Consider the following 15193-nt stretch of genomic DNA (forward strand, 5'->3'; position numbering starts at 1 on the left):
CTGATGATGTCAGTCACAGATTCAAACTGCCACAATGACATGCAACGTGTACATGTAACGGTCTCAAGTCTTAACCACCTTTAAACCATCAAATCCCAGCAGGGTTCAGTAGCTATGGATGCTGGCACACTGCTGCACTTCCCACAGCGACCAACTGGTGTCACTACTACTGTTTTCTTTCTAATGACGCCTTTAAACGTCAATTAGGCGTCTAATTAGCAACACCTGGTGTATTCAACTGTATTGAAACAGTGAGTCCGCGTGTGCCTTTAAGGGTAAGCTGTCAAAGACTCCACCCAATGACCAGGAGCGTTCAAACATAGAAGAGCCCGCCCATCGTGAAATCAATCGGCCCCTGACCGAACACCCAACAGTGTTCTACACCTGGGTTTGACCCTGGGGAGGTACAGAAGTATATCATTGCTGGTCTACACTGCAGGAGGGAAATGTGGGCTCGCCTGCACCGACAACCTGTGACCTCTCATTCAATGTGCCACGTTTAACCCACGCTGCTCGTTGCTTTACCTTGTGCGAGTGCTTTGGACTCGAAGATCTGCAGCTCCTGTAGTAAACACGTCCTCTCCTTGGGGTGAAGGCGGTAAATAAACTCTTTGGCTCTGGTGGGGGAGTTGAGAGGCTCCAGGGGCTCGTTTCTCCCGTGTGTTCCCATCCAGCAGCTCGGAGCGTGTCGCGCAGTCCCCGCCGCCTTCGGTAACTTACGGAGAGCCGGGCGGAAAGCTCTCTGCAGGCAAATCCTTAACATGGTGCCAAAAAGAGCGACTCCTCCAGTCTTTAAGACACAAAGTACTTCTCTGAAGGGTCCTTCTTCGCTTCGCTTTCACGTCTCTCGGGGAGAAGTTGGCCGTCCGTCGGTCCTTGTCGCTCGCTCGTGTTTAATGGTGATAAAATGTGCTTTTAAGAGCAGTTTCTGTAAAACTTTGGTCAAATTTCAAACGGCCGTACATGTCCTCTTTCCCCGCTGTCTGCCGAGACAGCAGTCTCATGATCTTTTATGACTCGGTGGTCAGGAGTTTGGCACATGAAGTTCAAGCTAAAAGGCGAACAAGACAGCCGCAGTCACACTTCCGCTGGTGGCTTTCAAAATAAAATAATGGCATCCGGTCAAAACTTTTTTTTTGTCGTAATATTAAAACGTGTGCAGCAGCCAGGAGTGTTTCTAAGTTGGTTATCAGCGAAAATATCGAGGAAGCGGACAGGTGAAGGTAGTCTTTACGGACGAACAATGTCAACTATTCAGGCAGGAGTCTCTGCGGACTGAGATGTTTGCAAACGACCTGGAGAGGATGTTTACAGGATGACAGTAAGACGTGTATGATGCAGGGTTTGGAGGTGGTGGCCACAAGAGGAGGGCCACCTATGATGTCCTAAAGCAGCTGAAAGTAGAAGAATTATTGAACCATGAATAACTTTCATGTTGCTGCTGGAGGTGATCTTACTTAGTTATATGACGACGCGTAGCTTTATCAGAAATAATACAGCGTCATATAACAATTTCTTAGTATATTGCATATAAAACAATAATAAAACGAAACCAGTTCCTCACCTTCTCACCTCAAAGTCATCTATAAATACTTCGGTTCATCAGCCTGTCAGTTCAGATGGGGCTCGTGTTTGCGTGTGCACATCGGTAGCGTGGCCGAGCGGTCTAAGGCGCTGGATTAAGGCTCCAGTCTCTTCGGGGGCGTGGGTTCGAATCCCACCGCTGCCAAGAATAATTTTTGGGGTGGCTGCTCAGTGAGTGGAAACAAAAACGTTATCCACTGGTGGGAACGTTCGTGGTTCATGTTGTGACCCCACCAACCTGCGTGGTCTCACACTCGTGATTTGTGCAAGAAAAACGTTTTCAGGACATAGTATAACAGCACCACCTTGTGGTCCAATGACTCAACTGCATGTGGGCACACTTGTCTGCACCTAAACTTCTACAGTCCTTCATTTAATGAAGTTATGCTCTATTAGGCAACGTAGGCAAGACTCCGGGTTCTGTCTGGTGTCTAAATCCAATCGAGAATCTGCAGCAAGATCTGAAATCATTATTCGATTTTTCTAAAGCCCTCATCAAACTATAAAAATGGGACAGCAGAATGCTGGAGAAGATGTGGATCAGAAGAGGCACATCATTCCCATATCTTTTGGGACTGCCCTAACTTAAATAATCACTGGCTGGGAATTCATAAAACTCTGTGTGAGGTCTTTAAGATAAAATTTGATATTAATTTTGTAAATTTGTACTTGGGCCTGGTTGCTGGCTCGGTCCGGGGAGGGGACACAAAGCTCTTACAAGAGCTATTAGCAGCCAGCAAAAAATTAATAACCAGGAAGTGTCAAATCCAACTCCACCAACACTTGATTGGTTTAAGGTGGTTTTTGAAATATTTAAAATGGAAAAGTTGACATTCTTTTTAAAAATTCGAGATCACTTTTCGTTACCTGAATGTAAAACAAAAGGACTAAGAAAAAGTCTTTTTTTTTTCCGACTAAATAATATCAATGCACTTTATTGTAACAAGTCCTTCTTTCAATAAAATAATAATAATAATAAAAAAAATAGATTATGCTCTACTGTGTTTATGAAGAAGTCACTTAAAGGCGTCATGAGTCCAGATGCAATATCAAAGATGATTTTATTTACATAAATCTCTTTTTTAAAACGAAAGGCAAAATGAACAGCTTCCACCTTTTAAAAAGCTTTCAGAACAATCAAACTAATAATCAAAGTCCTTCATTACTGAAACAAAAAGTACAGCTTTCCAATCAAATTAGACCCAACACTTCCTCATATGTCATATCCTCTTATCGAGCAAGAATTAAATGGATTCCTTGCAGCTTTTTTTTTTTTTTTTTTTTAAAACAGCACAGAGCACAAGTTTGTAGTCAAACCCTTCAAAACGTTTGGGCTGTGGAAGTCTACACATCATAATACTCGTGGAGTTGTGCTTGAAAGCCAGTTTTAATACAGTTTCACATTAAAGATCTCTGTAGTCGCTGAGGGAGCCGAGTCAGCCGGGGCTTCGTTTTGGACCAGTAGTTTAAATTTTTAGATCAGCAGGTATAAACCTCAGGAAAATAAAAACATTTTCTTATTTTAAACAAATTTTTAACAACATGATCGCACACTGCCTTCAGAGGTTGCACGTCTGGATCTTTTCCAGTTTCTTTCTTCCAGCCTTGCAGCCTGTGGCTGCTAACACAGTTTTAGCCTTTAAAAAAGTGCCGTCCTTGTAGCTCAGACACAACAAGGAATCTGTACCAGTGATTAGAAAGAAAATGTGCATTTAGTGAATGATAAAACCACCAGTGTGGGAACAGAAATTCCATCCAACTCTTTTAAATTTTTCCCTTAAGAAATGCAAAACAACTGGCACCACCTATATTTTTATGACCGTTACTGAACATAGCAATCATTTCACCAAATACATTTTTGGACTCTAGCTCTTCAGATGTGCTTTCCACCACACCTTCACACTCTTATTAACCGCTCCCAGGTCTGAAACAAGCTTTTAGCCAACGTCAATACTGATTTCTTAAAAGAATGATGTAGAAAGTAGCGTCAAGGGGAAACGTGTGCACATGTTTGTTTCATTAAATGTACAATAACGTACACAAATCTAAGCAAGGTCACACAAGAGACCAGTAGTAAGTAATGACAGAGGTATATCAGTGATTACAGTAGGATGTCACCTTTACAAAAAAAAAAAGAAAAAAAAAGAGACACCTCTCAGTTTTCTCTGGTCGGTGCAGAGCTGATGGGGAACTGCTTCGCTCTCCTGCTTCATTCACAAATCCTCGGTTTGCATTTAAGGACAAAAACAAAAGCTGAGCGAGTTCACCACAAACCTGAGCTGTGATCAGTCTGCAAGTCGGAGATTTTAACACACAGGAAACTAATCAAACATTTAACGTCACCGAGGTGAAAGATGCTAACTTTGATGGGGATCCATCGTCTATTCAAATAAAAACAGCTGAATCAGTCGTGACCGTTTGTGCTCACAGCTTTTCTAAAAACTCAAATCCAGCAGAATGACTAGAGCTCAAAATCTGTTGAAATCGCTCCTCAGTTGTGTCGTTAATAAACACTCCAGCATCTTTCCCTGCAGCACACCACGAGGGAACACGAACCAAATTATTAAGACACCATCTTATCACATTACAAGTCGGCAGGCACACAAACGACCACGCTCACCTTTACACACACACACACACACATACATCAGGGCTGCATATTAAGTGCATTTATGTTCAGAGACTCCCACCATAACTTAAATTTCACCAGGCTCCCCACTTAAGCCCCCCCGTGCACCTCTGATCCACTCAGCATGGTTTGTACTTTCAGACCTTTTACAGTTTCTCTATTTTAACCACGAACCTTTAACTAGTGCAGAGAGAAAACTCCATTTTCAAACGGACAACTTTCACACTAAGAATCATCAGTGTGGATGAGGTCTCTGAAGCAGCACATCAGATCCAGTAGCCTCACTGTTTTGGACTACTGATCGGTGCTGGTGGTGGATTTGTCCACCAAGGTCAAACCGCCTGTCTATGCAAAGCTCTCCTGTAATGCCGTGAGAGTCCGTGGCACAAACCACCTTCACTAAAACGTCATCATCCACCGCCCACCCTACTAGCCAGATTAGCCTCCCTGTAACTTTTTCCATGACATCAGTCCAACCGTTATCTGAAGGAGGGTTGTGGTAGGAGCCGGCTAAGCAGACATCCTCCTCACCAGAAACACTTTACAATTCTGTTTATAGGTCTGCTGTAATGGGTCCTCGTACCTGGGCGTGTCTGAAAAACCTCTGAAGGGAGGAGTCCAGGAGGCATTCTGACCAGACGCCTGAACCACCTCAGCTGCCTCAGCCTGAGATGAACGAGCAGCGGCTTTACTCTGCAGTTACAACTTAGATTAAATACAGATGCATGCGCTTCACTTAAGATAAGAAACTCAAAAGGTTTTGAGACCCTGTGCCATAACCTGACATGCACCTCCCTAGAAATACATCAACGCAGCTCACAATGACAGGGACTGGCTGCTCAGCACTGCCATTTCCTCCTATCTGTGACGGCTTCTGCTGCCAACAGAATACATGAATCACACATAAGGCTAAGCCCAGCCAGCCTACCCACTACAAATGTAAGAGAGGCACGTGTATTCTTGACCTTCCTGTTTTGGTCATGGCCACAGGGTGAGGGTTGTAGCATCATGGACTGGTAAATCTAAAAGCCTCCAGCTCAGCTCTCCCCTCCCTTCCTTAAAATGAAATTTAAGTCATGGTTTTGACAAACTGGAGGAAATGCAACAGGCAACCCAGAGTGGTCAGAACAGGAGAGACCAGATCGCAATGAAAAACAAAAAACAGACAATCTGAAAGCTTTCTAGAGGTGCACAAAACAAGGATCCCGAAGGAGGAGCTCAGCTAAATTTCAAACCAGATAAGTTTTTATGCTCATAAGTGACAAAGTCTAAAGAAAGAAAATAATGTGCAGCTTTGTGTCTTTTCTCCATTTGGAACAAAACACTTCTACCACCATCTCCAACAAGGCAGAATCTGCTGCTGCAGATAGTCTCAGGTTTATTTGTATTATAAACGTTCTGATTGGCATCAGGGAATAAACTGTGCAAAGTCAGCTGTGCCCACATAGCAAGATTTCTATCAGGATCTCGATACTCCGGAGATACTGTCGAATAAAAAGAGTAGTTGGGAGTTTTTTGGTCTGTCATACAGCTTCAACATACACACGCACACACGCACACGCACACACACACACACACACACACACACGCACACAGAACGAGAGCAGCAGTTACTCTTTCCACGAGCCCTTGTAGAGTAAAACTCAAAAACGTAAAGAAACTAACAAGAAAGACATCCCTGACATTTTTCAAGAGCAAATTAAGATGCTTAAGATGTCTTTTATCATTTCTTAACTTAAATATAATAAAGATAGATGTTTATTTATCTATAGCTCTTCTGTCGTCAGTCCTCTGTGGAGTCTGTGTCATCATTGATATAGTCTTCTTCTACCAGCGCGCTGCCGTTCTGAGTCCCCCACTCGTCTTCATCATACTCTATGCTGTCATTGTCCTCCAGCAGATCGTGGTCCAGCGCCGCCGCTCCTCCTGCGGCCTGCGCGCCAACTGCCACTCCGTTGGCCTGCAGTTCTGCAGCCGGCTGTCCTCGCTGATTATCCCCCGGTGCCGGCGGGCCCGCAGCGGCGGCATCCTGCTGCGGAGCGTAGCCCCCGTTGTTATTGGAAAAGGCGGCTCTGTCTCTACTCTCCTCCTCAACGTAAACTTTCTGGTGGCACATGGGGCACGTGTCCTGGATGTAGAGCCACTTCCTCAGGCACAGTGCATGGAAGTAGTGGTGGCAGGGCGTGAGGCGGGCTGAGGTGGCGAACTCCTGATAACAGATGGCGCACACGTCCTCGATGTTCCTCAGCTGGTCACCGCGCACCTCCGGCAGGGAGTTGATCTTCTTGACGGCAGTGCGGCGGTTGATGAACGTTTTCCAGCCGTTCTTGGCCTGCAGGTAGATGTTAAAGTAAGCGTGCAGGCACATCATGCAGGCGCGGATCTTGCTGCCCGTCTCGAACATCATGGTGTAGGCGCCATTTCCGAACATGATGACGCCGAACAGGAACTCGATGATGTTGCCCGTGGAGCGCACGTAGTAGACGTAGTCATCCAGCTTCTCCCACAGGACATTGGAGAATCCGTCAACCATGAAGAGGCCGTAGACGGTCAAAGACACAACCACCTGGAGAGCAGGAAGCAGAAACGTGAGCTGAATTTAATCTGCAGAGAGCAAAGCAGACTAGTGAACGGTTTCAGCTCCTGACAGGGAGTGAGCACGCCAACGGGAAGTTTGATAAAATCTCCTTTAAATTCTTCTCTGTGTGTGTGTGTGTTCATGCTTCACTGCATGCTCCAAGTTAATTTGAGAAAGAACAAAAACATCCTGCATGCTGTTGATCGCCTGAACTCACAATTCATGTTTTAGTTGAAGTTTGTACATCTTTACTTAGATTGTTGTTCTTTAAAGTTTACTCCCTGAATAATGAACATTCACAAACGTAAAAATGCAACAGCCACACATCCTCTGTGACACGGAGCTGAAGCTGACCTCTGGTGACAGCTGGAATGTTTTTGGACCCTAAGCTTGAAGTAAACAGTCTAAAAATGTGTCGCCGCTCTCCTTCAGAACAGTTTCGATTCGACACCCACAAACTCGCCATTCCTCAGCGGGTCCCCAGGCTAATTTTAGTCAAGTGAGCATGCCCAGAATATCGAATGTAGGAGCCTGGTTCCATGTTCTTATAGTTACATTTGTCTCTAAGCAGTAGAAACACACAACACTTAAGAATTTACAAACAGTATCTGTGGTTCCTTGTCCACCTCTCTGAATCAGTTTTACTGTTGTTGCTGACAAAGCCTGGCCCTCACCTCGGCTCTCCCCTCGCCTGTCGAGGAGTGAGTTTGGGTTTTTAGAGACGTGCTGCAAAGGAAAAGTGGTGCGTTGGATTTAGCACAAAACATAAAGCGAGAGCATAACTGTGAAAAGGAATCCAGACAAGTAATCATTTAATCCTGATTATTTCTTGTTTTCATAAATGCTGGAAGCCATAAGTGTAATTGAACATAAATACTAATTAACTGTAGGCACAGACTATAAACTCAATAAGCAGAATACTATCAGTCTCCACTCAATCCCACGCTGACAAACAGACAACAGAATCCTTACTGTCTCCTTTGTAGGGCTAAATCATGCTCTTATATGCACATCAATCAGGTCATTATTGTTACACATTTGATTATTTAAGTCACAAGTTTGATTACTCTTGATCTCTTGACTAACACAACACACAAAAATCTCAGACTGAAAACGGTGGGGAGACGTTGGACGTCATCAATTCCAGTCAAAGATAAATTGTTTGCGCTCACCTTGAGGCAGAGCTCAACACAGAAGGCTGTGACGGCAAAGAGCCAGGTGTTGAGGACGTAGTGATGCCAGAGGGCGTAGCTGAGCACCACGGGGAGTACAAAGAGCGCCAGGGACACCAGCAGGACGGGGAAATGCCGCCGAAAAGAGGAGACATGGGAAGCGCTGAGAGACATGAGGACGGGGTCAGTCATGCCATGAATGAAGTGCAGGATGGCGGTCAGCAGAAGGCACATGTTCCGGCTTAGGCGGACCTGTGGATCAAAACCAAGACTAAGTTACGTGTACGAAGTTATTACGTTATAACCACAGGAATACAGGATTACAAAAAGAACAGTGAACTCTGCTACTGTGTGCAAATGTCATTTATAGTATAAATGATTAAACATGTTTTGGTAGTTTAGAGGGCAACATAACAATTCCCAAAGAGACTAAAACAGGGGTGGGCAACTCCAGGCCTCAGGGGCCGGTATCCTGCAGGTTTTAGATGCGTCCTTGATCCGACACAGCTGATTCAAATGGTTAAATGACCTCAACATGTCCTGAAGTTCTCCAGAGGCTTGGTAACGAACAAATCATGTGATTCAGGTATGTTGACCCAGGGTGAGATCTAAAACCTGCAGGACACCGGCCCTCGAGGCCTGGAGTTGCCCACCAAAAAAAAATGAGAGAAAAACAGTTTGCCGGCTGCTTTGACGGTGTAAACTGGAAGCCCAAATCTGAGACGTACCAGACGTTCCTCAGGTTCCAGGCTGCTGAGGCCAGTCTGAAGAGCCAGGATGAAAAACAGGACAGGAGCCACAAAGCCCAACCGCTTGTCCTCCTCCTCAGTCGAACCTGAAGGTTCAAATTAAGAAAGTGCTCAACTCCAGAAGCATCCAAACAATTACATGAAGGGCAAATCAGGAAGGCTTTTACACCTGCTACCACTCCAACTAACAATCTCAGTCATACCTATGAAAGCCAGGATGCTGAGACCCAGGTAATGTGCAACAGAGGAGATAACAGCACTCATCCCCAGCACAGTGAGCGTGGAGTCGCAGCCGGAGATGATCAGGTTACTCGTGAGATCCCAGAACACATCCCAGCTCAGCAGGTAACCCTGAAAACGGTGCAGTCACACAGGTACGCGCGTCACCTTTACTCATAATCCCGTTTAGCTTCAGTTCAGACTCTGCAGTCTTTTTAGGTGAGACTTTATTATTAACAGCAACACAGAACACAAAGAAGCAGCTTCAGTAGAAATGAGGTTGTTAAAGAATTATGACCTTGTTATTAGGGGTGCAACGATACTCGTATCGATATTGAACCGTTCGATACAGTGCTTTCGGTTCGGTACGCATATGTATCGAACAATACAAAATTTTCAATTTATTTTATCAACTTTTCTTCTGACGATGCTGTCTGTGTTGAGCGCTCAGTGGATCTGCGCTCGACAGTGCAGCCTAGGCAGAATAGTCGAACGCAGATTCACTGAGCGCAGGGCAAGCTAGTAGGGCTGGGCGATATGGCCTAAAATTCATATCGCGATATAATTTGATGCATGTGCGGTAACGATATATATCACGATATATTCTTTTCTTCTGTATAACGTATTTTCCACACTATAAGGCACACTTAAAATCCTTTAATTTTCTCAAAAATCGAGTGTGCCTTATGTATGAATTCTGGTTGTGCTTACTGACCTCGAACCGATTTGGGCAGAAATCTGTTAAAAAATGTTTTAGTACAACTTTGGTAAGCCGCACTGCTTGATGGATTCTCAGAGCATTACGGCTGCCGTAGTGAGGAGCTTCGCGGAGTAATCTGGGTCCAAAACTCCGCCTCTTCAGCTCCCAAAGTCAAACGAATACTGAGAGTTAAAAACTGTCTAAATTCTTTCGTCTTTAATTAAATCATCAGCGTTGTTGCTTTACCAGGTGTAACAATTAAGTTTAACATCCATGAAAACAGAATTTATTACATTTAACGGAGTTAGAAGTTAACAGGAAGTTAGCTCGTTAGCTCGCTAGATTCCACCTAAACATGTTGTGCTACGTGATTGCTAGCGAAACAGCTATGTTAGCATAACATTAGCACAGTGAAGCTGGAGGATGAACGCCAACTGTTTTCCACTCATTAAAAGTTAACTTCAGGGATTCTGGTGGTCAGGGACAAATGCAATTGCATAGCAGGATGCTATACACGGGCCAAACATCAGTCAGGGGAACAACTGAGATTATTCATCCACAATACAAGGTTAGTTATTAATATACTGCAACAACATGGGAATAGAACAGCTGCGGGAGAATTCAACATTAATGAATCAATGTTACGGAAGTGGAGGAAGCGCAGTTTTTGGCTTTCCCCTTATTTGAAAAGTGCTTCATCTCTTTGCTGTGACTGTCGCCCGTCATAATTTGCAGATGATAATGGTTTTAGCCGCTGCGATGCTTTCGACCAAAACAGGAGCAGCTTGATGACATCATCAACATGCGCTATCGCAATAGAGGGATATAGTCAAAATCTCTATCGTTGGCCAAATTTATATTGTTTCTATTGTATATCGTTTATATCGCCCACCCCTACAAGCTAGCAAGACAGAAGTTAAGCTCTCGTTGCAACATGGCAAATTGAACCTCCCCCACCCTCATTCAGATCTGGCCTTTGGAACCATTTTGGTCTTCATATGAAGTATGACTCTGAAGGTAAGCGCGTCATGGACTAAAGTAAAACAGTATGTTGGATGTCCCACGCAATGCTCAATTACATGGGTGGGAACTAGTGTGTTAGCGCAGTTTGCTCGTGAACGTGTTGACGTCGTCCAGCCCCACGCACGGGGCGATCCGCGGTAGCTCGTTAACGGAGATTTGCCGTGTTGTGGCGTTAACGTCATTTCAGATTAACGCTGACAGCACTAGTGGGAACACAACGAATATGACTGCACATTTACGCCGACATCATCCTCGTGCAAAGACAAGTGGAAGCAGACAAAAACAACAAGCACGCATGCTACAAACTTTACCCGAGTCATTTAGACAGCCGTTAGCACAGGATTCTCCTTATGGGGACCTGATATGTTTAATATGCTGCTGAGAATATAGCCCAGAAGAAGCGTCTAGTATAGCTTTTATTTTGGAAAGAGCCATTTCTCTGTAATAAACTCTTTTCCAAAGATGAGTGATTTCTCCATCAGATAGATTAATTTTTTTATTACTTTGTTGTTTCAGCAACATTAAATTTAAAAACTGTACTTTTGAGTTAAAATATATATTTATAATTTTAATAAATGACAAATTAAAAAAGCATGAACATTTTTTTGTATCGAAAAAAATATCGAACCGTGAATTTTGTGTATCGTTGCAGCCCTACTTGTTATGTAGTGTGCATCATTTTTAACTGCTCTTCAGACATCAGACACTGTTTATAAATTATTAAAAGAATATTTCACATTGAAATTTGTGCATTAATATATCTGTAAAACACTGCAAAGAGCTAATGAGCCGGCTGGACTTTACTTGGCTACAGAACACAGGAAACCTGTAGAGGTCACCTACATACATTTTAGGCTTTCAGAGATATTTTTAAAAACACAGGAGCTAATTTTTAGATATAATTACAGAAATCCAACAGGGGCGCCTGGGGCTGCAAAAGGAAAACTTCTTTCCCCAAACAAATATATGACTTTTGTAAACATTATGATATGTCAAAGACTCTGAATAAGGTCATTAACCAAATATCAATTCATTGTGGCTAACAGCTTGTTAGCTTACCTTGCTTATGAAGTGACCATCATATAGCAAACATGTCCTAGAAGTGAAGTTTTTTTTTATCTAAAAAGCAATTACCTGTGCATCAGAGCTCCCATCTGCAGCTCCACCTGTGGCATCTCCGCTCTCTCTCCCCACCACCTGCACCACGTAAACCAGTATCAGTGCCTGGGCTGTTACCCGGGTCAGCCAGAACACTCGAAGCACATCAGGGAACCTGATCCTCTTCCACGTGTCTTCCAGCAGCAGCTGGAGTCCGTAGATCCTGTACATGTGCCGTACGAGCAGGTAGACGTACCGGCATGAATAGTAGAACCATTTGAGCCTCGTGGCGAGGCAAACGGCTGTGCTGAGAGCCAGCACCAGGCCCGAGAACATTGCCACCAGATGCCTGACATCTGCAGGAAGTTCAATCATCAGCCCCCACAGAGGAATCATGATGTCCAGGACCACCAGCGCAGCAAACACCGACTGGAGGTTAAGCAAGAACACATAGCCAATCCCAAAGACGAGCTGGACCGCGGCCATGCCCAGCCACAGCGTCGGCCCGTTTCTAGGCAGCAACCTGAAGCCCAACGCTGCTTTGTAGTAGGCGTTGTAGAAGTCCATGTGGGAGGTGGCGTAGTAGTTTATGAGGACTGCTGCCATGCCAAGGAGGACAGCAAAGAATAGAGTGTAGAACTTAAACAAGGCTTTCTGAGAAAGCAGCAGCACCACAGTGGAGATGAGGACACCTGGAACACACCGGAGAAGCAGTCAGAAAGACAGGAAAGGCAAATATTTCTCACTGCAAACTGAACAAATGTCAGCTAACTGTAGCTTCCAAGTTTGTCTGATTATAGTGAGTATTTAGATCAATCTTTGTGAGAAAACAACAGATGCTGCACATTAAAGAATTTTGGAGCAAAATAATCAGCATAGAGTTGAGTAATCCTGATAAGTCAAAGGATGAACAAGCAACATACATAATATAACATAAATAGAAAAACAAATAAGAACAAAAACAAACAAAGAAATGCCTTTCACAGTCCACGTAATGCTACGTGTGCATTTGATAACACTATGATAAACTGATCGTACATACTGTAGAGGACCTCAACCAACCTGAGCCTTACTGCTTTAATATAAAGTTGTTCAAACATCTGGCACTATGGAGTCTCTGTTCCTGTACTAAACATAAAGAAACACGGGTACAGAAGCAAACCCAACAGCTAATCTCACTTCCTGTCCATCCAAACCCAGAGCTCTTGGCTAACACTTTCAGATGGCCCGAGCTGCTCAAAGGTCTGCAAACTGGAAAACTGAGGTACATAACCTGTTTGTTGACTCAACACAGAGAAGCTTTACTCTGTCACAGTGATGAAAACGAGGAGCTGTTATGAATTACGGGGTGTAGAGGAAACTCAAAGTTAGTCAGGCTACAGACTTATTCTATCAATAAATAAAAAGTGAAACAGATTTTTGTTAGTAGCAGCTCTGGTTATTACACAGCACTAGTCCAGAATGTAATTCCCCTGTCCGAAAATATGACAAGTGCCAAGACATACAAATGATGTGCATAAAGTGGGACACCACGTCAACACACGTCGATATAAAGTCACAGGTACAGAGTTCAGACCAGAGAGCAGCTCTCTGGGTACAGTTAGAGGAGAAGAAGCGAGCTTTGTCAGGAAGAAGGACCTGAATATGACCCATCTGGGTCCAAGGTGCCTCTGAGGCCATCCGTGACACCACAAATCACACTTGTGACAACACACCTTGACGTTAGCCAGCTAGCTAGCTTGCGAGCTGATGGCGCCAAAGCAGAGTAAATTAGGGTCGAGGTGAAGCAGTTAAGCAGCGTGTCAGATGGATCTGCCCTGTGTAAATGTTATTGCTGGTCGCTTAATCGGCTTTAGCCTGTCTGACAGGTGACACAGCTCCACACAGCCGACTAATGTCACGGCTAACGCGGCTAGCTCGTTGCTGTTGAGGGAAACTTAAGCGCTCCTTCATGTTAAAAATACTTACCCATGACTCTGACAAACACCTTCCCCATCGCCCCGGCCCAGCCCGAGCCAGGGTCGTAGTAAGAGTTAAAAATGGCGTCGATAATAAAAATACATGGAACTCGCAGAGCCACATCCAGCACCACCAAGGCCTGCTGGCCTATCCGGGCTTGGGTGGACGCCATACGGCTTTAGCGGAGGGCTTTTTACAGTCCTGTTGGGACCCAGCTATCCATGTAACGCTGAAATACGTGACGAGTCACCCGGCAGCAGTCCTTCGTCTTCAGTTTCGCTTTGCCCAACGTTTACTTGGCAGCTGGAAGCCTGCATCTGTCCGCCATGTTCGTCCACCTCAACCTCCTGTTGCTTCTCCGGGTTACAGCCGGCAGCCGGTAAACTTCACGCCCCCATCAGACCCGGCGCTGTCCGCTGTCACAAAACCAGTGAAGGCATCTCTAAATGTCAGTTTGTCAGTGCTGTGAAAGTGCCACTTGACTTCTTTTTTTTTTTAAAAAAAAACCAAAGAAGTTGCTAGGCTGTTACGACGTATCGCGTCAGTGGGCGTGGCAGCTGACGTAACATTTCTACAAACTATAAAATTACACAGCGTCATTTTTTCTGTGTCCTGTTTGCTACATGTTTTAATGTAGACGTTATTTTGCTTTCAGAGGATGGTTTGCTAGTACAGACATCCATAAATAAAATATAACACAGACTTAATATAATAGACCATTATAGAAGTATATTAAATATATTTCAGTTTACTATATTTAGATTTCAGATTAGTTTTTATACCTTATTGAGATATTTGTTGTGTCTTATCGTATTTGATTTATTGAGCTAAAAACAAACACATTTCAAAGACTTTGGGATTTCCGAACATCTCGAGGATCCACAAAAGTTGTGGGAAAATATTCTATGGACGGAGAAAACTGAAGACAAAAGTTAAAAACTTGAACTTTTTGAAAGGTACAAATACAAATACTGTTACATCTGGCATTAAACTAAGGCAGCTTTTCATAAAAAGAAGGTCATATAAACAGTCAAACACGGTGGCGGTAATGTGATGGTCGGGGGCTGCTTTGCTGCTTCTGGACCTGGATGACTCCCGTAACTGATAGAATCATAAACTCTGTTGTCTTCCAGAAAGTCTTTCAAGCTCAAGAGCGCTCAAGTTATGCAGCAGCACAATGATAGTGACACACCAGCAAGTCCACCCCTGCATGGCTTAAAAACACAAACCTCTGAGAATGCTTTTGATGGACTTCAGCATGACTCTAAAACAAGCTGACTGAATTAAAATCATTTTGCAAAGAACATTTGGCCAAAGACTCATGGCCAGGTACTGAAAACGGCTGATTTTAGCTCTTGTTGCAAATGTTGGCACAGCCAGTTTATTAGGTTTTGTATAACTTTTTATATTAATAAATTAACATTTGAAAACTGCATTTGCTTGGGTTACTTTTGTATAATATTAAAACTTGTTTGATGATCT

General features: G+C 43.9%; 2 protein-coding genes and 1 non-coding gene across 4 annotated transcripts in view; 1 reads left to right on the plus strand and 2 right to left on the minus strand.

The window, feature by feature from the left end:
- The window catches only part of tmem65 (transmembrane protein 65), a 39989-nt gene extending 38640 nt beyond the window's left edge, over positions 1-1349 (minus strand). Inside the window, exon 1 of one of the 2 annotated variants that reach the window (XM_026156528.1) lies at positions 526-1334. In XM_026156528.1, the coding sequence (XP_026012313.1) occupies positions 526-763 (238 nt within the window). In that variant the 5' untranslated portion in view covers positions 764-1334. Of the gene's footprint in view, positions 1-525 lie in introns of both variants that reach the window. The other variant, XM_026156529.1, reaches the window with a different exon arrangement.
- Positions 1350-1647: 298 nt separating this feature from the next.
- On the plus strand, positions 1648-1729 carry trnal-aag (transfer RNA leucine (anticodon AAG)). The gene has a single exon. It is a non-coding gene; the product is annotated as a tRNA-Leu (tRNA).
- Positions 1730-2620: 891 nt separating this feature from the next.
- On the minus strand, positions 2621-14415 carry LOC113014392 (E3 ubiquitin-protein ligase RNF139-like). The gene is made up of 6 exons (XM_026155894.1): positions 13721-14415; positions 11789-12444; positions 8916-9063; positions 8692-8798; positions 7964-8215; positions 2621-6779 (listed from the first exon to the last, which is right to left on the minus strand). Exons 1-6 carry the CDS (start codon positions 13881-13883, stop codon positions 5997-5999), a joined length of 2109 nt encoding a protein of 702 aa, XP_026011679.1. The 5' UTR covers positions 13884-14415; the 3' UTR covers positions 2621-5996.
- Positions 14416-15193: the final 778 nt, after the last annotated feature.

The sequence above is a fragment of the Astatotilapia calliptera genome, chromosome 22 (assembly GCF_900246225.1).
Source record: "Astatotilapia calliptera chromosome 22, fAstCal1.2, whole genome shotgun sequence".
Lineage (NCBI taxonomy): Eukaryota > Metazoa > Chordata > Actinopteri > Cichliformes > Cichlidae > Astatotilapia > Astatotilapia calliptera.

What these genes read in the sequence shown, in the direction of transcription:
- LOC113014392 (XM_026155894.1), bottom strand. Translation starts at nt 13,883, where the DNA reads ATGGCGTCCACCCAAGCCCGGATAGGCCAGCAGGCCTTGGTGGTGCTG. An exon ending in ATGGGAGCTCTGATGCACAG is followed by an intron (nt 9,064 to 11,788) that starts GTAATTGCTTTT and finishes CACCGTTTTCAG; the next exon opens with GGTTACCTGCTGAGCTGGGA. An exon ending in TGGAACCTGAGGAACGTCTG is followed by an intron (nt 8,216 to 8,691) that starts GTACGTCTCAGA and finishes TTTGATCCACAG; the next exon opens with GTCCGCCTAAGCCGGAACAT.